Raw genomic sequence first — 25,290 nt, forward strand, 5'->3', positions numbered from 1 at the left:
TGACCATCATGTAAACCGTCATATTTATGTAACAACGTGCATGTTTGAAAGCAGCAATAAGATGTTCAACACACTGCTTTGTGTTTTTATCACATTTGTCTAATGAGCGACTGTTAACATCTGCTAACAGTATGTTCTGTGCAGAAACATCCTGTCATGTTACAAATCCTTCATTTCTTCGCCTCTCTGATGGTGATAGGGGAGGTTGAAGGTATTGTAATGTTGAGAAGTCTGAACATACATGCCTTTTTCCCATAAATCTCTGGAACATTTTAGGGGAATTCTATTTAACGCTCACTTGGACGAACTAAGTAGAATCTGGCCGTCTGAGGTCAGGGCCCGGACAGACCAGGACGCAAACTGCAACTCAACCAGTTGGCGGAGTCGTACAACCACAGCGTGACATTTCCGTGATTTGAACTTGTCCTGAACTAGTCTTCTAAGCGTCCTGTCCCATGAGAACTGCAGTGCACTTGACTAGGAGTGAAACAATGACTACAAGAAATACTGGCCAAATACAAGGGTTCACATGGAGATAGAAACCAGATCGCCAGCAGTTCCTCATGCCTCGAAAGCCAACTATAACAACATGCAGTCAAGAATACTACTCGGATGTTTTTTTTCCTTCAACTGTTTGTCATTGTTATGAACAGCAGTTGCACATAACGCTCAGCTAAAGTTACAGGAACTTCTTTTAGATTCCTTCGGTCATTTTCAAAATACTTCCATGACACTTTGGGAAGTTTTTATCACCTGGAGTTATCAGAAGGACACTGTCTCTTCTGAGCAGGAAGTGTAGAGGGTGACTGAATGTGAAGGCTGCCTTGACTTTGGAGCATTTCTTGACTTTGGGTCAACACAAATGAGACTGTCATCTGTTGCATATGCATGTGCTTCTGGAGGCCCATATGCCTGCGCCCTGTTTTAACAATTCAAATCAGCTCTGTCCATGCAGCAGATCTGCAGAGGCCAGGCAACACACAAACTCAGCCATGCTGGAAATCAAACACTGCTAAAAGTACAGCCGGCATCTATTAATGCTGCTTTTAAAGTGGTGATCATAAAGCTGGTCTCATGCTGGAATGATTGAGAACTTACTGATGCACTTCACAACTTTAATAATCAGTCGACTGTTCTTTATTATTGCCAACTTCTATCGTTCCAAATGTAAAGCGTTGCCCTCTGAAAGTTCTCTGTATGGGAATATTTTAAAAGTTTAAGAAAACACAGGTTCTAACGTGTGAAATCAATCAGTATTTCAGCTTCTATTTCTAGGTCAGCAATTAAATGTTCAATCAACTTTGCACAAAGGTCGGCTGTGTCCTTCCACTGAAGCGCGTTTAGACAACAATGGATCAGATCATCAGGGGTTTGTTCAACTAAACCCACATGACTGCAGTGTTTATCACTAAAAAGCATTGTGATAGTGGGAAACGTCACATCAGAACCAAGAGAAAGCATCAATTTATGGCCAGATTGAAAGCTTCTGGGCGCACGGAGCTCGAAAACTCTTTGTGGAAACTGGATCAGTTGTATTGAAGCAGCAAATGTGAGTACAGCGTCAGAAGATCAATACATCAAGCTTTGTTCACTAAGCGATAGAGAAGCAGCTTCATCACAGATACAAGGTTTGCTCAATAAAGAACGTCGGACTCCAATCAGCAGAAGAAGGCTGTCTGGTGGTGTCTCAGAGGACAAGGAGTGTTTTTAAACCAAGTCTCAGGAGAAACAAGGCCAAATGCTTAGGGTGGGCTCAGACACAGCAGCAGAAGGTTGCATGCTGGGTAACCAATAAGAGACAGAACGACACCACAGTGGATTAAACCCACAGTGAAACATGATGCTGGGAAAATGTAAGAATATTCTCAGGAGTTGGACACCTGCAGTAAATTAATCCAGAGCAGTTGCACTTCATTCTTCAGAGACATGCTCCACCCTCTGGTCTGCATCTTTATTGAGAAAGATTCATCCAAACACACCTCTTTAAAGAACTATAACAAGACCAAGACTGTCATGGGCTTTCCTCCACAGTCACTGTACAATTCTCTCACTCTGGAGACATCCATACAGATCCTGCTGCTGCTGCTTGACGCTGCAGGTTTTTAACAAACTCAGAGGAAAGACTCCTACAAACAGTTGGAAGCAACATGCTGCACTTAAGCTCCTCTTAATCTTTTGTCAAAACTCAGATGACCTTCATGATTGTGTTCTCATGCACATTCAGAACTCAGTGAAATATGAAATCAAACAGCAAAAGAATCAACTCACAATGAAAACACCCAAACGGTGTCTTCTGTGTGGAGAAAACCTGAGATTCAAAGTTTGTCTTGTTTGTACAGAAAGCCTGTAACATTTTTATTTTATTTTTTAAAATAAAAGAAGGGCTTTGAGGTTTCCATTTATGTGGCTTGAGATGTGTCTGGGCATCATGAGACAGAGCTGGTGTCTCAGCCCAACCAGCATGTTAGGCCTAGATTGTAATTCTGCTATTGAGCCTCATTACTACTAAACCTGATTTTTCTGTACCTTTAATGGACTGCAATTACATTTCTATGCTTCATAATTACTTAACGCTGGCCTGTGTATTCTGTTACTTCCCAAGCCTGCTGGTTTCTCTCTGGTCTCCACGTTTAGATGTTTGACTGTTATACTGCAACCACATTGCCTGAATGGGATCTTCATAACAACTGGACAAAACTGGACTGATGTATCACACATCACGTAGAGGAAGACGCATTTTAACTCAAACTTATAAATCAGTTTTTGAACAACAAAGCAGCAGGTTGTTAAGAACAACCTGATAAGCACTGCTTTACCTAAAAATGTTCATGTGCTGCTATAGTTAACCAACTAGTTTTAAAGTAGCTGTAAGCCTGGTAACATCATATCACATCATGAGGAGGGCCCATACTGTGAACATACCCTGTCTTCTAAATTACACACTTTTCTTTTTCCCTTTCAGCACGTCTTACAGCTGCCCTTACACAGTGCATACTGTTGCATCATACAGGTAGGACATACTGCTTTGTCATATTATTGCAACTTCAGCTTTCACCATGTTGATCATATATATTTGTTGCTATCTGCAGTGTGAAACCACCTGTCTGCATGCTTTTGGTAGCTCAAGCTTATCTGAGTGAGACACTATGATGTATGTAACGTATCTTCTCTTGCACAGAGGATTGTGGGTAAGAATGGGCAGATATTTAAAATCAGAATTGAATATAGTAATACATTCTGGTATTTTTGACACAATGCATTGGACATACCATGTATTGGGACATATTTAATCTTCTTCTAAAACACTATATGTTATGTTAGTATTGAAATATGAACCCACAGTGTAATATTTCCACTGTCCACCATTTTATCTGATTGTCTGAATTCTGACTCTCACATGTGTGTGCTATGCAGTGCCCACAGTGCCATGGTCAGCACTTCATGGACACTAAATTTGCAGTCATGTGACTTCACAGGTGTCAGCCATGATGTGAAATGATGCTGATTCAGTGTCTGAAAGTTCAATTCATTATCGAAGTAAATACTGAGTGTTGTGAATTCATGAACAAGTGAATGATTTCTAAAAACAGTTTAGTACAAATTCATTAGAATAAGTCATGAAACTCAATGAAAAGGGAAATGTTCAATAACTCTATGTTATGGTTGATTTTGGCCAATAATTTAATGGCTGCATATAAAAACATCTGGTTTATTGATATTGAAAACCTCAAAACTCTGCAGGAGTATTAAATTCACATGAATGATTACATGTTTCTGTAAGGACTGAGAAGAACCAGCAACAGTTTGGACGCTCATTAGTGAAACAGTTATTTACACAGCTGGGACTGACCCTCTCTGCAGACTGTTTTTTATAGTGCTGCATATGTGCATGAGTTTTCTTTAAAAAGTTCCTCTTCACATACTCATCCACGGAGCCTACAAAGTGTCCTCACAGAAACCCTCTCTGCCTGTCTTTGATTCTATTTGTGGCTCTAATTGGCACATTCACTGGGCAGTAAAAGGCTCTTCTTGTTGGCTAAAAGCCTACAGCTGTACAGCATGCTTGGTTGCATCTGTCCAATAGAAGGGGCTTGCCCCTTGCACCACATACAACAATGCCTTTGCCATGGAGACAGAAATACAACACAGAAAAAAACTATAATCCGCTGCCTAATCCTCTTGAGTCAGGATGTCACAAAAATCAAGGCCATTCTGCCATGATTTGAACTATTTTTACATCAGCGTTGTGTGGCGGGAGCAGATGGATGGAATGAACCTCTGCCATATTGTTTGTATTCTCAGAAACACTCTGACAGCATTTGCGCTTCATTCACCGCCTGTGTCTGTCATTAGTGAAGCACAATCTGCACTCAGGGTGCTCGGTCCTGCTGCCATGTGATCCACTAATGTGATGATGAGTCTTCACTCTTGACTCAGTGCGTGTCGTATGTGCCTGAGCTGAGCTATTGTGTTCATACCGCACCGAGCACTGTAGATACATTTCTGTGTTTTTACTTATTGTGGGCCTCCGTTTAACCACGGACAGAGCAGGCAGGTCAGAGGTCACCACAGGCCTTTACGATGAGGCTTATATTGGCACATAAACGGCATGGGAGTCCACAGAGAACTTAGTTTGACCCAGAGCTTAGTGAGTGAGCTGATCACCACCTCCCTCTGGGCCAAAAACTCCAAAGGATTCCTGGCATACCACTGCTTCAATTACAGAGGCAGGGAGGAGAGAGGACATCACATTGCAGTCGACTGCATGGGAGAAAACTGCATTGCCCGGGAAGGAATTATCCAGCTCGTCTGCAACAAATACATGTAGGCTTGTTGGAAAAACCTCACTGTCACTCACTCAACAGATTCCTGTACGTCTTTACATAGAAAACGTTACGAGCTGAAGTCTTCAGCAACACTTTAAAATCCACACTTAGCAGCCTATTCACTGACTAGCCTACTTATTGTTGTTTGTATTTTTGTGTGTGTGTCTATGTGCATGTGGGCGTGAGCGGTTGCCTAGCAACAGCTGCTGGAAGAGGGAGAAGACAGACAAGTGCTGGCAGGACAGATGTTGGAAGGAATGTCTAAAAGTAGAACATTTGAGAATGGCAGACGGAGACAGAGCAGTGGCGCTGTCACGTCTTAAAGGAGCAGTGCAGCCAAATTACAAGACTAACCAGATTATCTGACTAACATCTGATGGTTTATACTCCTGCAGATAGGTAAATGGAATTTACTTTATGAAGCAATAAAAAATAAAAAAAAACAGCACAAATAAAGCCGAACAGCTACAGAGCAAATTATTCCTAGAGGTAAGTAAGAAAACTGGATTAACTGACCCTTTGATAATTAGCCTTTGTGTGTTAATTCAAAGGTTCATTCTGTATTACTTCTGGAATACAACCATTTAAGCTCACAGCTACACTGATGGACATTTGGGATACAGTGTGTATAGAGTGATTTTTGTGGTCAGTACCAAAATCAATATTTGAGAATTGAATTAAAAATCTTTCAGATTAATTTGTTTCTGATATGCAAACACACAGTTTATATACAAGCAGCAAATGTGTTTATAGACACAATAGCAGTTATGCAAAATGTTGGGCAATGTGAACTGAAAATGCATTTTTTCATCCTCTGCTGTTGTGTGAGGAGTTGATTTATCCAGACAATCAGCTGGGGGAGCTCATTCTCCAGTCAGTGCCATCTGCTCGGTGGACAGTGAAGTCCAATGCTCCATTACATCACTATTTATTCACCAGGTCTTCTTCTCTTACACTTCCTTGTTTTTTCGTTCTTTTCATCAAACATGTGGAAAAACCTTTTTTTGTAATATTGCAAGACTTTTTACAGATTTTAGCACAAACACTTAAAGTGTTTTATACAGATATGAAAAAAAAACATGTTAACTGAAACACACATGAGCATTATAGGGCTCGTAAGGTTAAACACAATTGTCTGTTTTGTTTAATATTGTTTGGTTACATTCTGTATTCTCATTCATTCAGTATATTCAGATTTTCATTTGATAGCCTTAAGTTTTTGGACAACATCAGCAACTAACTGTACCTAGTAATCACTACGAGCAGACAGTTCACTCAGACGTCACTACAGTGGCTCGTGTGTGAGTTCAGTCAGTCGCTGCTATCAGGTCATACTGAGCACCTTTTATTACTTAGTTCACTGGAAAAAAAAACATAAATCAAGGTCTGTTTTTATGGCATTTTTTAGAGTGAGCAACTGTACTACACACTGTATTGCACAATACGTTGCACACCGCGATCCAACATTTGTTCCAAAAATAATACAATAAATAAAAACTAGGAAGTGGACCTAAATTTGTGAAACTCCTATTTCAACGTCAATCAAGAATTTTTACACTAGTCTCCAACATATCTTTGGCTCCCTGTACATGTGGACATGCTAAAGAGGGTTCAGCACACGTAAATGTGGATAGTGCATAAACTTTACACAGAAAGGCTTTTTCAAACCTTCTCGGTGCACGGACTGTGCTACACAACATTTCAATAGACAAGGGTACAAAAGGCCACAAGGAGGGGCGATTATGTCGTTTGAATGTAACTCCAGGATCTTTCAGGGTTTCATTCTTGTGACAAGAGGTGAAGGAATGGAAATTACTGGACTCTTAATACCCGCAAACAGCTTTTTTTTGGAAGGAGCACAACAGTAAAAAAGATAAAAGTGGGAATTTAATTTAGTGGTCAGCACTTCACTTTCATGAAATGCTTCCAAAATAAAATAGTTAGCATGTAATTTATTCTGAGTCCAGCCTTGATTATGTGATTAGTTGTCAATCAGCAAAAACAGTATAAGGTAATATCAAAAGTACCAAAGCTCCCAGTTCCAACACGACCCTCTGAAGGTTCAGGAAGTGTTTCAAACCCTCTCCAGTGAAAATGTTCTTTGTCTCTGTGTGACAAACACGACTCGGTGTGGTGAGGTGAGGGAGTCCTACCTTGCAGCCCTCACATGCGCTGACACCATAGTGGTATCCGGAGGACTTGTCCTGGCAGACAAAGCAGGGCTTGTAGACTCGGGGAGGGGGCGGCGGGGACGGCGGGCTGGGGACGAGCTCCTCAGAACTGGTGCTCTGCGTTTCAATGGCTGCAGGGAATGCAAACAAGAGGAGGAAGATGAACAAGCTTGTTCTCAAATGACTAAATGATTCAGTTAGACATGTAAAACCAGACGAGGACATTTACATTTTTAAACGAGGAAACAAGACATTATTCAAAACAACCACAATTGTTTTCGTCTTACAGGCACTGATTCTATTTGGCACAAATTTCAATTGTAAATGTTTTTACTTCAGATTCAGTTTTCTTGTCCTGAACAGCAGCTGACTGTCAGTCGGTGAGTTCTGGTGCTGGTCGGCTGTCTGGGGTTTGGACTAATAAAAGCTGCTAACATGCTCATGTGTGGCTAATGTGAAACTAAATGTACATACAGCCTGATATTAGCCATGTAATGGAATTTCACAAGTCTATAGATTTCTTGTTAAAGTGGAAAATGTCACCATAAAAACAAAAACGCTGTGAAGTCACTGATTTAATCTTGGTTTCTTCGGGCTTTTTCAGCCACATGAGCAGCTACAGGGATGAGTCACTTTCCCCTCTGGATGAACTGATTTTCTTTCAATGTCAATATTTATAACATTTTGGAAAGTCACTTTGTTCAATATTCTGCAAATAACTGCAAAAACTAAAGTCATTCAATCTATTTATGCTAAAGAGCAAATGTTAGCATGCTAACACACATGACAAAGGTGGTAAAGAGGGTTAGCATACATGCTAATCATTAGCATATTAGCATTGCTGCAATGTTTGTATTAGTAATGTATTCAAAGTAGAAAAGAAAGAGTCTCAGATTGTTTGTTCCTTGTTGCTCAACCCAGTATTCTCCTAAACTAATTTCTCCACTCACTCATCACTCCTAAACTCTGGGTAGCTTCTAAACAGCGCTACCATCGCTACAATGCTAACACTGTTAGCAGTAGAACGCTATGAGACTTGTATAGTGTTTTGTAACAAACCTAGTAGCTGCATAACGTATGTATGCATATTCATCAGGAGAAAAGCTTTATGTCTAGTCTCGATATCAGGGTTCCTGCACATGTCAAATCAAATCAAATCAAATTTTATTTGTATAGCATTTTTTATGTGCAACAACAACAACGCAAGGTGCTTTACAACATTTAAAAACAACAAAGCATTTAAAAACATTACAACATTTAAAAAAATAAAATAAACCCGTCCCTCCCATCCTCCATGCATACACATACACATACAACAAATGCAGTCGCGCACACACAGACGCACACACTCACCACGAGACTAAAAGAGGCATGGCACTGAGGGATTGTGGGAAACGCTATGTCTGAAAGTTCACAAAGACAAGCTGCTCTTTTCCATTCAAGTGGAGGTCAACAGTGACTACCTGTGCCCACAAAGGTCAACACATTTGTGGTCAAAATTCCATAAGTTCATCACCCCACCACCTCAGCAGCCTTGGTTTGTCCCAGACACCTACAGAGAGCCTTCACCGATCACCACAATAATGATGAAGAACGCCCAAGAGGTGTTTTGAATACTCTCACATAACTGCGATCCTGCCTCTTCTGGTGCTTATCTTAACAGTAGCCTTTGGACTTTTGAAACAGCACCGGCCTTTCTTGGAAATATTCTTGTGTTTTCCATCTTGAGCTCTGCTAATTTGTACAGAATTACATGTCTTACCCTTCTGGAGAGGCATTTAACAGCAGTGTTTATGGGAGATGCGCCTGTAATATACAGATAAAATACAGCAGCACTAATAGCACTTCAGACAGAGGCCAGCAAACACAGCACACTTAGCACTTTGAAGTGAAACCGTACCAGACTTTGAATCTACGCAGAGACCAGGCGACTGTCCACACCAGCACAACCTATCTACATAGAAAATGGAGAGCAGTCTCTCCAGCATCTCTGCTGATTAGATTACATTCTTCCGTACTTCATCAGAGTAAACTCAATTACTGATGGTAAGGGACAAGCTCTTATAATTACTGGACCCTCGTCCCTGTATGGAATTCCCTGGTGCTTTAATCTAATCTTCCGCTACAGTCACCCTGTGTGACTTTTTGCGCATGTCGAATTTGCAGCTTTGCGTTCGGCAACTTCAGTGGCTCCAGGGAAGATTTAACAAGTATGCAGTGCTCTATGACAGGATGGAAGTTACCGCCGTAATAAAGAACAAAAAAGTAAGACGAGCACCAAGGTTAATTAGAATGAGATGATTTATATAAATCTATCGATTGTCCTTCTTATCTGGCTTTGAGAAGCAGTTTGGGCGGCGAGGAGACGTCTCAGGGAGTCGTTATGAAACAGTGACAGCATCATCGGCTTCAAACTTCTGCCGAATCTTTAAGCAGACTTGCATAAAGCTGACATAATGGTGCTGCGTTAGGATTTAGAAAAGTTTGCTGGTCTGAATTTCAAGTGGTATTCATCTGAGAGTAAACAACTTCAACAGTGGAAGTCAGCCATGTTATTTCTTCGTTTTCTAAACAACTGCAGTGCGACCTGGTTTCACTGATGAGGACGGAGACAGACATTGGTTTTCATTGAAGTCAGGTCATTTCATTGCTCCAAATGCTCCAAATGGTTTCCCTCTGTGGTTGGCAGAGAGCGAGCCAAAGCAGCTTGCACATAAAGCAGATGTATGTTGAGACACCGTGCTGGAGACGAGCCAGTGGTGTGACACACAAAGTCATCTGATAGGGACGGATGCAGAAAACAGATACTTTTTGTGCATCTATTCCTGAATATATTTAATACAATATGGATGTGGTGAGCTGAACTGGAGTTTCTTTGAGGAATAATGTGTCACAAATGTTTTTTTCTGCAAAATTTGCTCATGAAACTAAAAGCCCTATGTACAGCTGTCATTTCAAGTGTCTCAGAAAATCCAGATGCAAAGTTTTTTTTTGTTTTTTTTCACATTTAGCCACATATAATGAGCGTTGGTCACATCCCAAATCTGATTCTAATGCGTCTTGGTTTTCTCTACATGCAAATCCAAGCCTGATCATGCACCTGATTTCATCCAATCAGGAACTTTTAGTCAAATAACAAAATCACATGCATGGAATGGCCACAAGAAGCCTAATGTTTGTTTTTATGGACATGTTTAAGCTGCCATTATCCCAGAAATAATACGTTCTTAGTGACTATTTCCACAGAACAGCGACTGACCTAGTTTCTCCAAGAGAAACTGACTTTTCAACAACTGGCTAGAACGAGTCTCCAACCAGCCATCAGCCAGGTTTCCGTCCATCTTTAGTGCTCTTATGTTGCATTTCCACTGCTGCTGAATGGCTCCTCAACCCGCCCATGACGCATCAAGCGGGTAAGACTGAGTGCTGTGGTTTAGATTTAAAGGAAACAACCAGATAAAGACTTTTTTTTTTTTTTTTTTTTAACTTAAAAAAAATAAAAATAAACTGAAAACTTAAACTAAATCTGACCAGACATTCAAGGCATTTGGTCGAATAAGAAACTTATGATGTTATTGCATTTGCTGGTTTGTTTGTTGTTGTTGTTTTTCCATCAGGAGGCTGATGCAGAAACTACCAAGATGAAAAAGAAGAAGAAGGAAAACCCATTAAACTTTGGTGCAGAGTTGGTTTGTGGTGTGAAATTACACACATGGCCAAGTGGACTGCTGGCCTTGGCGGAGGTCTGTTCTCTCCACGCACCCGTCTAGTTGGCTGATAAATTGCTTTAATGAATAAATTAAATATTTAAACTGAATCAATTTATTTATTTCATTTTCCAAATATGTGCACACTATGTAAAACAAATTGAAATTACAAGAATAAAACCTTTTGAAGAATGACAGCTTGCAGTTCAAGTTGTATTTGCACACTTTAAAACATCGAGCATCCAGCTTTTAACGTAAATATCAAACGTATTTAAAACTATTCAGGGTGACCCTGATGAGTCTGTGAGCAGTTTGGGAGGTTTCAGCCTGGATCTGTAAATTCCTCACATTACCAAATAATCTGGACCAACATCGGTTCACAGTGAGGTCCGAGGCCAGATTTATCCTCCAGCTCTCAGGAGGGTTGAAACTGGGTAATTTGGCTCAGACTCCTGTCGGGTGAGTCTGGATTCAGAGACGTGGCTTCAGAGTGGATGTTGCTGCAGAAATTACAAAACATGGACGCTTTAAACATTTTCTACCCTCAGCACAAAAGATCTACACAAGCAGCAGTCTGAAGGACGAGTGTCACCAATTTAAAACCTGAGCAAATGTGAAATATTATATATCTTGTATAATATATTAGGAATGATTTAACTTAGACCTTGTGACTATAAAATCTCACTTCATGATTTTATCCTATTACATATTTGTGTAAAATTTTGCTTTGCATACAAGCATGAATGCTTTCTGAGGTCAGAGGAACCTTAACCTTTAACGTTTGACCACCAAACTCTAATCAGATAATACTTGAGACCAAGTGAACATTTTTGCCAAAATTAAAGAAATTCCCACGAGGAGATATGAAATGAGAATCGTACGGACAGATGGACGGGCTGATGGGAAACCTGCAAACACCTGCCAGCAACAATAGCTAAACATGAGAAGTTAAATTTAAAATACCTTTCATTGTAATTTTAGTCGTGTTTCGCAGTTTGAAATTCACGTTTATATTGCTCAAAAATAATTACCTTAAAAACCAAACAAAGCCAATTACTAATAATACGTTAGTGAATTAGACGGTACAGCAGATGTTATCCCTGTTATCCCACATAATATATTTGGGATCAAAAGGTCACAAAATGCTTAGAAGTCAACACATGATTACTTTGAAATGGTATTTTCTGTTTAATTACATTTTCACGCAATAAATGCAGATTTTAAAATATCAAACTGAGAATTGGATTAATTTTAATTTATAATGCTGACACAAATGGAAAATATTTGCTTTAATAGGAATTAATTATTTTATTGTAACACTGCCAGCTCCTGGCCTGAATACATTCTGCACACGTTTGTAGTTGTGATGAATCGCTAGAAAATGGTGAAAAATAACCGAACATACTTTCCTACTTTTGCTACATTTATATTCAATTCAATTTTATTTGTATAGCGCATATTTACAACAACAAGTCATCTCATAGCGCTTAACAAAGGCAGAGACAATGAATTATTTTAGCGCTTAATTCATATAATTTAGTTTTGAAATGATGTATTTATAAATGCATCACTTTTACAATAAACATGGCCTCTTGTTCTGACTTAAATACAGATAAAAGCCTCGTGTCCTCGGCTACGAGATGTGTTCATTCTACTACAGTTGATCCTTTGCTGGCCTCTCCACAGAGAAACCACCACACTGATATCACACATGGTCCCGTATCAGACATGTAATAAGCGAAACAAGGTGTTCGCGTTCGGCGATAATGAGCACGTATGACTAGCGGAGCACAAAAACAATGTGCAATAGCCTTCACCAGGTGGTGCGGCACACTTTAACATACATCTAGAGGAAAAATACTTTTTGCTACTGATATGCCTTTGGAGCATTTGTGACGGCTGGGTGGTCCCACACTGAGGAGAGGCAGCAGCAACAATTCAGCCCCGCCGCCTATTTGAAACTCATGGCTGCTTCTAAGAGGCAGTGTGACCACCTGCAGACAGATGGGACGCATAAACGTGGATGCATTACACCCCTCCGTGTGTGTGTGTGTGTGTGTGTGTGTGTGTGTGTGAGTGTGTGGGGGTGGTCATTGGGTACCTGTATGGGCCCTATCAGGTGCAGGGGAGCCTTTTTCCATTTTCTGCGTGATTAAACTTTGAGTCGACTTCTCTGCATGTTAACATACACAGAAAGCTCCATTAGAGGAATAAAGGCTGGTGACAGACAAACGCGCACGGCAAGTCTGGCTTCGGAGCAGGCAGAGAAAAATATGTGGCTGCGGCGGCGGCTGCTGAACCCTTAGCCTCTGGCTGAACCTGCCGGTGGGGTCAAACAGGAAAGCACACACTCCCTGCTGGAGGCTGCAAGCTGAATGAGGGGAAAGACTAGAGAAAACAGCTCCTCTGATTAGGCCGTCCACTGGGACCGAGGCTACTGACACCAGGAGCACGCTGATATACACGGCCGACGCTGGCTTTTATTATATATCAGCCTGTCAGTGTGAGAGATGAGTTCAAGGCACACATCTGCCAAACTGGAAAATTTTGCTTTTAACCCGTTGGACCTCAGAGGTCCCAGAAGCGGAAACAGGGCTGTGCTGGGCTCTCAGAATAGCTCTGGAGACTGAAATGGATATACCACTAAAATTTTTTTAAACCGTACTCTGGGCTGGCGATAAGGATGCTGAGACTTATTCTAATTCTTTCAACTTTAGAACCCAACATTGCTTTTTCTGGCTGTACATTCGTTACTGTTTTAAGAAAATATTTTTCATGTAGACATTCAAAAAAAATGGACTGAGGCTTAAGGGGTTAAACTGACTAAATAACTGAGACGATGAGAACCAGCGGTTGACAGATACCACTCAGTTATCAGTAATCTAATAGACAGATAATTTATATTTAGGACTGCTGTACATTTGGAGAAATAATAAACAAACTTGGCGTCTAAATTAAAAAAACAAACTGCAACACAACCTTTGTTTATATGAATTTTAAGTATTTATCCCTACGTGTTGATTGGCCTTATTGCTTGTTATGTGCAACCAGAACACTGGACTACAGATAGAATCAGCTGCATCACAGCCAAAAATGCACATTTTTAATAATCCATTTATTTTATTGGGAACCAGTTAAAAATACGAACAATGCAGATAACAGGGAAAATGCACCGTATTGGATCCGATAATCAGTCGACCCTTTAAACGAAGACATGACCGGACAATCGAACTGCGTCTTGATCTGGTGGAGTCATGATCAGCTCTGATCAGTCATGTGCCATCACAGCAATATTTACTGTTTCATTCAATGTTGAATTCATAAACAAAAGGCAGAACACGGCTGCTTCACCAGAGCTTTGTCCTGAAACAACCGATGGAAACAAGGTGAATGAAAGCTGAAAGAATGAATAAAAATATTTATCATCAGTGGAGCTTAATGGTCGGTTAGTTTGAGCAGAAAAACAGTTGACTATGTTGTTTTTTCTTTTGTCCACTGATATGACTTCAGCTGAACACATTAAGAATAAATAAACCTTTTAAAGGTTCTGTTCACTGGGGCCACATGATATGCACATCTTTTTTTTTTTTTAACTTACTGACCCCTTGAACATCAACTTCTTTTTATTTTATTTACTTATTTTTATCTCTTTTTGGGTGATTTATCTGGCCCTTTGAACATTTTAAATGATTTTTGTGTACGTAGTCTTGGGTGATGTTTGTTTATCCTGGATGAACTGATCCTGCTTCATTTTTTATTTGTTGGTAATTGAGAAAAACTAAACCTTTGAAGATTTTAAATGTTTTTCAGGATTCAAGGTTACTTGTAGGTAATGTGGGAATAATGGAGCTGTAGCGTCGTCTATCCGCTCTGCGCCCTCCACGTCCTTATATCCAGTTTCCCCAGTCAGGAAAGCAGTGACATGTAAAACTCTGCCCACATGTCCACACAACCAACAGATGGCAAAGAACCTGAACCAAAGTCTGTCGCTGCACACAGGCAATTTAACACAATGATGCTGCTTTCGAAATTAGGACAAAGCTGCTTTTCTGCAGGCAGGAGAGGTGTGCTTAAAATCCAGCACTTACTTTTAATTTAAATAAAAATTGATTGAGTGCTACAACCATAAATCGCGGGATTGAATTAAAGCTGACAAATTATAACAGATCACCAGAGACAGGATGAAGGAGAGAAAAAGAACAAAAAGAGGAGGAGGGGGAGCAGGAGAGGCATTTCCTGAAGCTCCTCGGGGTATTTGTGTATTTGGTTTGTGTTAAGGAGAAAGCTGTGGTGATTTGGGTGTGGAGCGGTGGGCATAGCCTGGGAGGATTAGAGGAATATTACTCCCAGTCGGTGGATCAAGCCCCTCTCCTCTTCCTCCTCATCCACTCAGCTGACGCTCCTTCCAGTCTGGAAGTGTTTTTCTTCCAGGTTTTCTCTGCAGGAGTGCCGAGTGCATAGCTCACATACAGCAGGCCCAGTCAGAGGAAATGGTCAGAGTTCAACCAAAGTACAGCGAATTAGAAGCAGCTTTGCGCTGCTCTCCGATGTGCTTCACAGAAAGGCATATTTAGAGGAGCTTTAAACATCCAGGGAAAAGAAAATAACAATGAGGAACGGTCATTTGACTTCACGTCTGGCGGAGAAATGCTAGAGAAGAGAGAGGAAGGAGGATCTGTTTTTCATCAGCAGTTTTGAAATCTAGTCGGCATTTGACAGGAAAAACCTGCCAAACCTGACTTTGTATCTGACAAACTGATCAGGCGGGTAAAAAAAAAAGATCACCAGCAGTCATGTGAGCGATCCCGCCCTGTCATGACCCCATCGGTGAACTCGGGGTGACGGCAGCGCAGAGGTCAAACTAGACGTCGGCGGGAAGCTGGTCAGCTCTACGCCGTGAACACAACAGGTGCAAGTCACTTCAAAGCTTTCATAAAAACTGACCGGGAAGCCAAGATGGCCATAAAAGCAGATGACAGGGGAGCAGGAGAGCTCAGGAAAGGAACAAGGAATAAGGTTGTTGAAATGCGAGAGGATTCTTTTTAATCCGCAGGAATTCGTGGCCTTAAAAGCAGAGCGGCGGGATGATATTTCCCTCCTGCCAGCTGTGGGACGGGTGTGGCAAGCAGCAGAAAAGAAAATCCAATTCAGAAATCTTCTTTGTTTTCTTTCATGAAGCTGGAGAAGTGCCTGAAATGACTAATTCAGCCACCAAGACAAAACTTAACACCTTAATGTTGAATCAGTAAAAGCTCCACACACGTTCCATACTGATGTTAATGTTGATCATCACAATGTGACAACAAAGACTGAAAAACTGATTCTAAAGAGACCAAATCCAGCCACAAATGTCACACATTTTAATTCAGACTCTATGAAGGTGAACTGAAAATACTCCCAATATATATATATGCTCATATACAGTTTATCTAAAGGAGCGTCTATGTACATATTTGAAGCATTTAAAAAAAAAATGCTATAAGTTATGAGCAACAAGTATTTCATAATAAATACATGAGAACAGCTGATATTCAAATCTGTGAGCCCTTAAATTAAATCCAATTTACAATTGAAGCTTTGAATTAAATGATGAAACGTGTGATCAAGCAGGAAACAGTCAAAGGTACACCTCACCGACTTGATCATTTCTTTTGAAAAACAACAAACACTGACTGACGGCTGTTTTTGATGCAAAAGAACGATTATAGATCAGCAGTGATCCTGAGCTCCACAGACTGGAGTTAGTCAGAGCTCAGTATCACACCACTGTCCTCTCCAACGTCCATAAAGTCTAATTTATCCAGATCTTTACACGAGCATCCTGCTCATCGAAGGACTAATTTTAAACCATCAGTTTATGAAGCACTGGAGTCCAAACTCTGGTTCTGACCTGCAGCTCTGCTCTGGTACCAGACATCCAGACCTCCTACCTGGTCCAGGGCAGGATTTACTTTCTGTTATTCAGCTCTGGAAAAAGCTCACAACAAAATGGCAGTGTTGCTCCCCTTGAAATCATTTAAATTGAAGTCTCCCTGTTACCTTATTACTGATTAAAACGTTTGTTTTTTATCTGAGGACGGAGGACGCTCTCAGCTGGACAGACTGTAAACTCCTTGACTTCTACACTCCAAATATTACAGATTAGTGACTTCTAATATTGAGCTATGTAAACTTTGACTGGACTTTAGCAGAAATACAAACATTCAATAACTGATTGTTATAAGCTGAGCTGCAGCCATGAGTCACATGTCACTAACATTTCTAGCGTCTTAGGTCTGAGGATTTTATCATGTTCCTGATGGACATATTTGGTCTCTGGACAGAACAGGGTGTGAAGACGACACGCAAATTAAAACGAGTTTCTTCTGCTTTTAATCAGCAGATAAATTGACGATGGGAATGAATTATGACGACTAAACAGATTTGCAGGACTCTCTGACAGTATAGTTAAAATACATTAAAATGTCCTGTATAGAGAACTTCTATCATATCTGCTGCTTTGCACAGAACAAAACCAAACATTCGACTGGTCACTGTTCACACACAGTATGTGTTAGTTCTGCTGTAACTTCTCCCATAAACACTGATCATGAAGGACACCTGAAACAAATGGTTTTAAATCTGCTTGCAACTACACTGTTTAAACATTTCAAACATTTTTAAAACTATTTACTGAATATTTATTTGCTGCTAATTTGAATTAAACGTGCTACTTATTTACAGTTTTTATATTGTAACCTATTGTACCTTATTATTATATATTGGATTTTATTTTTAAAGATGCATCTGTTTGTATACAATCATTTTTATACCTTTTCTTTACACCTTTTAATATAAAACAGCACGCAAATTGCCTTATTGTTGAAAAGTGCAACACAAACCAGTTTGCCTTGAATCCTTGCCAAAAAAAAATGATATTCAGGTTTTTTAGAGGTGAGGAAAATCCTCTGAAACAGCAGTTATTCTCCTGTGAGAAAGTTAAATTCTCAACTGGAGCGAGCACATATTTTAGAAAAAAGTTAAGTTATATAAAGCTTATATTTGGAGTTTTTAAAGGCCGTGACTACGACATAAGATCTGTGAAAAGTCTTGAAATGAATCATTGTTGAAGACAGGAAACATGAAGGTGCACGTCCAGCTGAAGCCTGTTGGTATTTGATATTTATTAAAAGGCCAGTATCTCTGTCGACATGCAGTATCAGTGTAACCCTGGTGGGACCTTAACGGCGTCCTAATCATGTCGATTAAACATGCCTGGCATCAGACAGCTCTCCTTTCATTTCACTGTTGTACACGGCTTTTTATTTCCCCCCATCCGCCTTTCATTTCACACGCCCACTAAATTAGCTTGGTGTGCAAGCTGTGCTAATGGCCTTTCATGTCCATATCAGAGGCGCTTAAGCCTTGAAGACAAAAAGGCCCCAATTATCCCATAACACACATCAGCTGTACAATACATATCCTGCTGCAGCATCGCACTCTGTCTTTTAAAGTCACCTTTCCGCTGATTTGTCTGATGGCTTTCTGGATTTGTTTTGATGCCACAAAATGATGCTTTTAATGTGAAATTCGGTTGTTTCTTCGTTCGCTGTGGGTATCATGTGCAGCCATTTCTCAGCCGCAAAGCCCATTTTATCTGTGTAAAGGAGGTCCTTGATCATTCTTAATTAACATCTAAACTGGAAGAGGAAGTGCATTAATGGTCGGCTCGTTGTCAATGCAGCTAATTAACACCCAGGAGGTTTCCATTATCCCGAATAAATAAATGAATAAACCAGCATTTCAGTGACCCTGGGAGAGGCTTTCTCAAATCAAAGTCTTATTTAAACAGCATCTTATTGAAACAGCAAAAGGGCAGGGGGGGAGGCTGGGTCCTGTCTCACAGCACAAAAGGCCAATATGCGGCTTTGCAGGCCGAGGACGAGTTCGCTGTGAGAAAAACATCAACGCCGTCTTTTTCTGTCCCGCTTAGCTCTTCATGAGTCCTGTCTCAAAGGCCGGTGTGAACACATGTGTTAAAGGGCGCTGGCTGTCTAATTGCATAGCAAATCAAAAGCATCTCGGCGCACTGCTGCTATAATTTGATGGGTTATGGAAAACGACGTGGAGCAGCAATGTAAACCAAACATTATGTTAAGTGGCCTGACGGACAAGATCGGCGCTTCTTGGTGACCTAATTGAATTCTGTGACAACTAGAACACATTAATGGAGGGATTCTAATTAAACTTAAACTGTTTTTGCATCTAAATCGCTGAGGAGGGAACTTGTTATTTTTTCTGGGAATTTTCAGGGTTTATTTTTTTTTAATTTGAATTTTGCCAGTTTGTCCACAGTAAAAAGCAGGACTGTGACCTGAGCCACGGTCCAGTCAAAGAGATCAAACAGCGAATTACACCACAAGCATTGAAATGGATAAATACACATACTTCAGTGTACACTTCATGCTATGCCGCTAATTTCACAGTTTCTAATTAATTTCAAAAATGATTTTGGATGAGGTTTTTTTTTTCAGCAATGAACAACTCCTGATAAACACGAGGTACGAAATAGAAGTACTTTTCTGTTTGAAGTGAAACAGTGCAAAGACATAAAGGAATACCAGAATAAGAAATCCTATTTTGTATGATGCCTGGTCAAAATTTTGTGAAGGAGGGCAGGAGGTTTGGACGGCAGACTGTGGCCCAGCAGCTCTTAAAGGCAGGGCCCTGGATGCAAATATTTAAATAGTAAATATGCACAAGCTGCAGGATTCTCCTCAGTCCACTCTTAATTTAATTTTGTAAATTGTCCCTTTACGGATTTAATAAAAGAGCTGCTGATGTTCAGTGTTTGTAGAAGAGATTAAGAGCATTTTTTTCCTTTAATTTTACTGTTTCTACTTGACCTGATAATGACGTGTGATGAGCCACTTGCTGAAGAACAACGTGACTTCAGAGGATTAAAACAATTAAAAACAATTTTTTATTTGAACTAAAACCAGCGTGGAGACCAGTTTAAATTTCCACACTTAACAGAACAAATGAATATGAAATAATAAATACAACAGTTATCTGTGTTTAATTAACATGTTGTCTGACAGGTGCTTTAGGGGAGTCACAGTCTGAGCTTTGGCAAAACCTTGCATTTGGCCGGACAAAGAGCAGCTAACTGGGAGAAAGAATGGAAATAAAATTGGATGTTAATACAGAATAACTGTATAAAGTAACCTGAAAGTACATTTTATCTGCAACGATGAAAACTTGTTTTCCTTCCACATAAATGAAGGCCTTAAAGAAATGCAAGTTTTAAGATTACTACAGGGATCACTACTGTGTTAGAATTATCATTGATCTGTTTTAAAGCTGGCATTTTAGACGATTAACTGATCAGTGAATCACTGGAAAATTATTGCCAGCAAATTTAATAATCCTTTCTTGAAACTTTAATTATCCCTTAAAGATATTTTATTTTCTTGGGGTTCATGTGCTGCTGCTGTCTGCTCCGTCTTGGACAGAATAAGATGCCACACTGAGAACAAGTCTGACATTTTAAAACTTCAACTATCAACTGACAATAATGAGCAGATTTATCTGTTGCAGTTTCCTCCACCTCAGACTGTGGACTGCAGCAGCGCGCTGCATGTGTGGAGCAGATGCAGGATAAAAGCTGCAGCTGGAACTTCTGCACTTTGCCTGCGCTGAGAAGAGCTGCTCTGGACTGAAGTGCCCTTGAGCAAACGCTTCCTGAGGAATGACAGCTGCAGGCTGGTCATTATCAGATAAGGATAAATCACAGAGCAGCAGCAAGGCCACAGAGAAAAACAAACAGTGACAAGAGCCTCATCAGGGTTGCTGAGTGAAGCCACAGTGCAGTCTGATGGCCTATTTTAAACATGCACTTCATTTAACATTTTAACATTTTTATTCAGATGCATTTTTCTTTAAAAAGAATAATTGCAGTTGCCCTCAATCACCATCTCCCTTCATTTTATTGCCCTAATTAAAATAATTACTGTGTTGCTGTTGTGATTTTACCCTCATATGATGCACTTCACTTGGAGAGCCACCTGATTTAATTCTAATCATATATTTCTCTCTTTTCCACATTTTCTTTCCAATTATAGGAGGAATCAGTTTTTATATTCCAAGAACTGCAGCTGCCCTTAATGCATCCACTTTGTCTCCTGGATAAAAACTAGCAGCAGTCCATCAATCAGACTTGGCCAATTCGTGTTCCGATAGCAGACCGCTAATCTTGTTGAAAAGTCCGCGGGTCGTTTATCTAAATCAGTGTCATAGAGCGCAGGTCGCGGCTCGTCAGGCCGCCCCTCCTGTCATGTGCGGCCCGCGGAGGGAGGTGTGGAAACAGCGCCTGTGTTTACGCTCCGCATTCCTCCAGCCAGCACGCTGCTCTCTGAACTGAGCTGATCTGAGACAAGCCATACATCAGCAGGTCGGAGCTGCTTCCACTGCGCACGATTTATGGAGGCGCACGGTAGGCGTGAAATATGACGTTTGGGAGAGTTTTCTACTCAATCTGACATCAAAAATAAACTTTAAAAAAATATATCTGACAAGCACCAGACATCACATATTATCCCATCTCCATAAAACATTCCCTTATGAATCCTAATGTGTTCATTTATAATTATTCCTTCTAATATTTCATGAAGCGCCTGTGACGCGTTCATGCGCCCTGTTTCCAAGAGTCTCTCTGAAACTCTGACTCCTGCCTGTTGGAAATGCGCAAAAGTGCTGCTTGACTTCTCATCATGTTCACCAGTTTCACTATAATTATCACCTGCAGGCCCTTTATGGCAACTTGTTGTGGATCATGTGGATGATGGACTCAGCCAGAATCATCATTTAGAGCTCATCCTCGCAGCTCTAAGAAGTCATAAACACAACAACAAAAACAACAACAACAACAGATGATGAGGAGAAGTTGGACCTACAGTGTGCGCTCCGGCGGTGCTGCCACTCTCTGTGCGCCAGTCCGCTGATGCAGGCTTTCAGAGCCTTCTCCTGCAGCATGCAGGAGGACGGACTGGACGTGTAGAAATCCAGCATCTGCCCGGGACTCACGGCCAGCACGTCCATGCAGTCAAACATGATGACGGGCGCTTCGTTCAACTACTCTTGTGCGTTATGGATAAAAATCGCCGGCATAAGCGCACACAACTCCATCAAACTCCTGTGTTTCCCCCTCCTCCTCCTCCTTCTCCTCCTCCTCTTCTTCTTCTCCCTCTTCTTCTTCTTGGCACGGTAGATTTCGCTTCTCTTCTTCTCCTTCGTCCCGCACCGGAATCATGAATTATTTCAGACCAAATCGCTCCGCGGCTTCTTCTAAATGCTCATTTGCCATTTTCTCACACTGAGTCCGGTGTGCGCGCCGCCGCGGACGTCCGAACGGGACTCCTCCATAATAATAACAATAATATTCCGACGTGTTTCCACTGAATCGCACCGTCCCGGCTGCCGACAGTAGTGGAGGCAGCGGTAAAGCCCGCCCGAACTGGAGGATCTTTCTTTTCTAATATCAAAAATAACACGGACGGCGTTTAAAAGCACACGTTTTCCTCTGCGATGACGAATGGGTTATCCGTCCCCCCGTGCAGCTCATTTCCAACTAGTTTTGCCACAGAGAATGAAAGATTGAATTGCCTAATATATGCGAGTGAACTTTGTATGAACCCTTCCGAGGCTGCTGACCTTCAAATGACCCAGGCGGGCTGACATCACTGCAGCTCCGCAGCGCGGAACAGGCGGAGAGAAGAAACGCAGGAGGAAAATAATCAAGATTTTTTTCTCTTGGAAAAGAACAAAACACACGACGGTCCCCAAAATTTTAAACTAGCTTTTTTTTCTTCTTCTACCACTGATCCAAGTGTCTGCGGTCCGGTAGGTGTTGCTTTTTACGCACGGTGACCGGAAAATGCCCGATTCACCGGAATAACCGGTCCCGTAAAGCGCCACTCTCCTGATTTATGCGCTTATTAAACACTTTGTACAGTAAAGAAATAAAGTCTCATCACATTTATAACATGTTTGATGACAGACTGATGATGGATGTGTTATTATTGGCTCACTGTGATCAATCATGAGGTCATTTTTTGGGGGGAGGGTCACTTTCTGATAAGAACTTTACTTTCACATTTCTGGACCTTTCTGTTTGGCTTTCATTTGTATTACCATTTTTAATTAGAAATAAATAAATATTTGGACTTGGTGGAACTCTTTTGGACAGTCCTGAATGTTTTTTTGTTTTGTATGTTTTCTGTTTTATTTTTCCTTTAAAAAAAAAAGAGAAAAAAAAGTTATTTAATAAAAACAGAGGAAGCTCTCTCTGACTAAAACGCCTGTAATTGTTATAAGTGCTGCTGCTTAGTGGCTTGATTTCTGCGTGGCGTTGTAATGATATTAACTAGCTGGGTTAAAGAACAAATGGGAGTCAATAGAAAACACTTCTGCATTGGGCTCATTACAGTGACTATAACTGTAAGTCATAAACTGATTAACAGGAGTGTATTCACAGCTGATCAGTGAGCACACAACATTCTGCACATTGGACTACATCCCTGTTGACGACCTGCAGCAGTGACTGATACCTCATGTGTTGTTATCTGCTCACTACCATCAATCATGAGGCTCATTTTAGAGAACACACCACTTCTGATAAGGACACAGATCAGAACTTCATTTTTTTCATTTCTGGACTTTTCTGTTTGGCTTGCTCTGAATTAAAACGACAAATTCTTGAGTAGAAATAATACAAGATTTTGAACTGCTTGACCTTTTTTGGGTCAGTCCTAAATAATGATAAACTGTTTTGTAATTTCTTGAGTAAAACACGTGACTGCTGTAGGCGCTGATGCTCGGGTGGCGTGATGATTTCTGCACGACTTTCTATTGATAATAATTAGCTGAGTTACAGAACAAATGGGAGTCACTGGGCAATGCACTTCAAAACATTTCTGCATTAGGATGCATTGCAGCATGTAGCTCATAAAGTGATTAAATGAGCTCATTCACAGTTGATCAGTGTGCACTTGTGCACATTCTAAACTGCTACTGTTCTATTCAAGCTCAAGCATGACCACAGCTCTGCTGACAGCCTGCAGCACCGACTGATGGCTGATGTGTGATTATCTGGTCACTGTGGTCAATCACACGAGTGTCATTTTAAAGGAGACATTATTTCTGAAGGTTCTTACAAAATCTCAACATTTCTGGAGCTTACTTAAAAGGTTTTTGCACTTCAATAAAATAACAACTTCTTGACAAGTTTGAGATTCGTATCAGTGTTTTATGTTGTGATAGTTTATACTCAATCTCACAGTGTTTATGTGTTGAAGAGAAGCAACTGCATATGATTTCTAATTTCTGGATGAAATTGACACAAAAAACGATCACTTGAGGTAGAAAGAGCACCACTCACAACACGGTTTGTAATTCATGAACTTTAAAAAACAATCTTGTTCACAGTTGATCAGTGTGAACGTTCTGAAATGTGACGAGTCGCACTGCAAACAGACTTTTTTGTACAAATCTCCACAGATGTGTTCTTCCTGTGTCCTATCAACCAATAAGTCAAATAAATGTGATTCTAAACATTATTTCAGAATCTTTTTCTGACAGCAACTGAATTTTGATATTTTCAAGTCTTGAAATCTTTGAAAAGTTAAACTATATGACCTGTAAATGGCAGCGCTAACGACAACAGGCTTATTTAGGCTTTATCACTGTATGACAATAATAACTATTTTTAAAAAATCAACAGAGTTTGCGGTGTGGAGATGCCTTCCCAGGATGTGATGCATTATGCAGTATGGACTATATGTGGCTTAGACATGTTCTGAGTTTCTGGTGAGCAGAATATTAATGAAGAGAACAGAGAAGATAACACGCGTGTGAATGCTGAAATTTTACATATAGTTGGAGAATATTTGGCTATGCTAGTTATTGGATTAAATATTTAGCCTTTTAAAATTATTGGTGTTTTTTGTTTGTGTTTTTTAAAAACTAATTCTGGATAAAATATTTAATTTAAAAATGTGTCACTTTAACCCTGATTTATTTTAACCCAGTTGTTATATTTGGTGGAGTTTGTGTTATGTTTAATTTTAACTCCATTGGATACTAGTTCTAAATATTGGTTATTGATCTTTACCAAAAATCAGTATCGGCATTGGTCTTGAAAAAGCCATATTGGTTGGCTTTTTTTTTTTTTTTTGGCTTTTTTCACATCCTCATAAGTATTTTTCTGGTTGGAGGACAGAGTTTTCAAAAACACAGAGCTTATGAGGTTACAGCAAAACACAGTCTTGGTGATATTGTGGTTATAAGGCCGTATACGCTGCACTGACAACTGCTGACTAAATCTGAGCTTTTTCTTTTTGCTGACGAGAACTTTGTTGTCTTCAGCTGTGGCCTGGACTGGATTTATTTGACTGCTCTAATTACTTGTTATGAATTAAGGTTTTACACCGTACGAACACAGGAACATCAGTCAAAGCTGATTTGTTCTATTCTCCAGGTTATGTTACACGATGAAGCTGTGATGGACGGCTGCATCTCTAATGAGCAAGTGAGGAACAAAATCAGAAT

General features: G+C 40.3%; 1 protein-coding gene across 1 annotated transcript in view; it reads right to left on the reverse strand.

Moving 5' to 3' along the window:
• The window catches only part of LOC103362260 (retinoic acid receptor beta-like), a 78,368-nt gene extending 56,573 nt beyond the window's left edge, over positions 1–21,795 (reverse strand). Inside the window, exons 1-2 of the mRNA XM_008288562.1 lie at positions 21,639–21,795; positions 6,980–7,128 (exon numbers count right to left, since the gene is read on the reverse strand). Of these exons, the coding sequence (XP_008286784.1) occupies positions 6,980–7,128; positions 21,639–21,795 (306 nt within the window). The remainder of the gene's footprint in view (positions 1–6,979; positions 7,129–21,638) is intronic.
• Between the last annotated feature and the right edge of the window lie 3,495 nt (positions 21,796–25,290).

Source organism: Stegastes partitus, unplaced genomic scaffold (assembly GCF_000690725.1).
Source record: "Stegastes partitus isolate 25-593 unplaced genomic scaffold, Stegastes_partitus-1.0.2 Scaffold565, whole genome shotgun sequence".
Taxonomy (NCBI): domain Eukaryota; kingdom Metazoa; phylum Chordata; class Actinopteri; family Pomacentridae; genus Stegastes; species Stegastes partitus.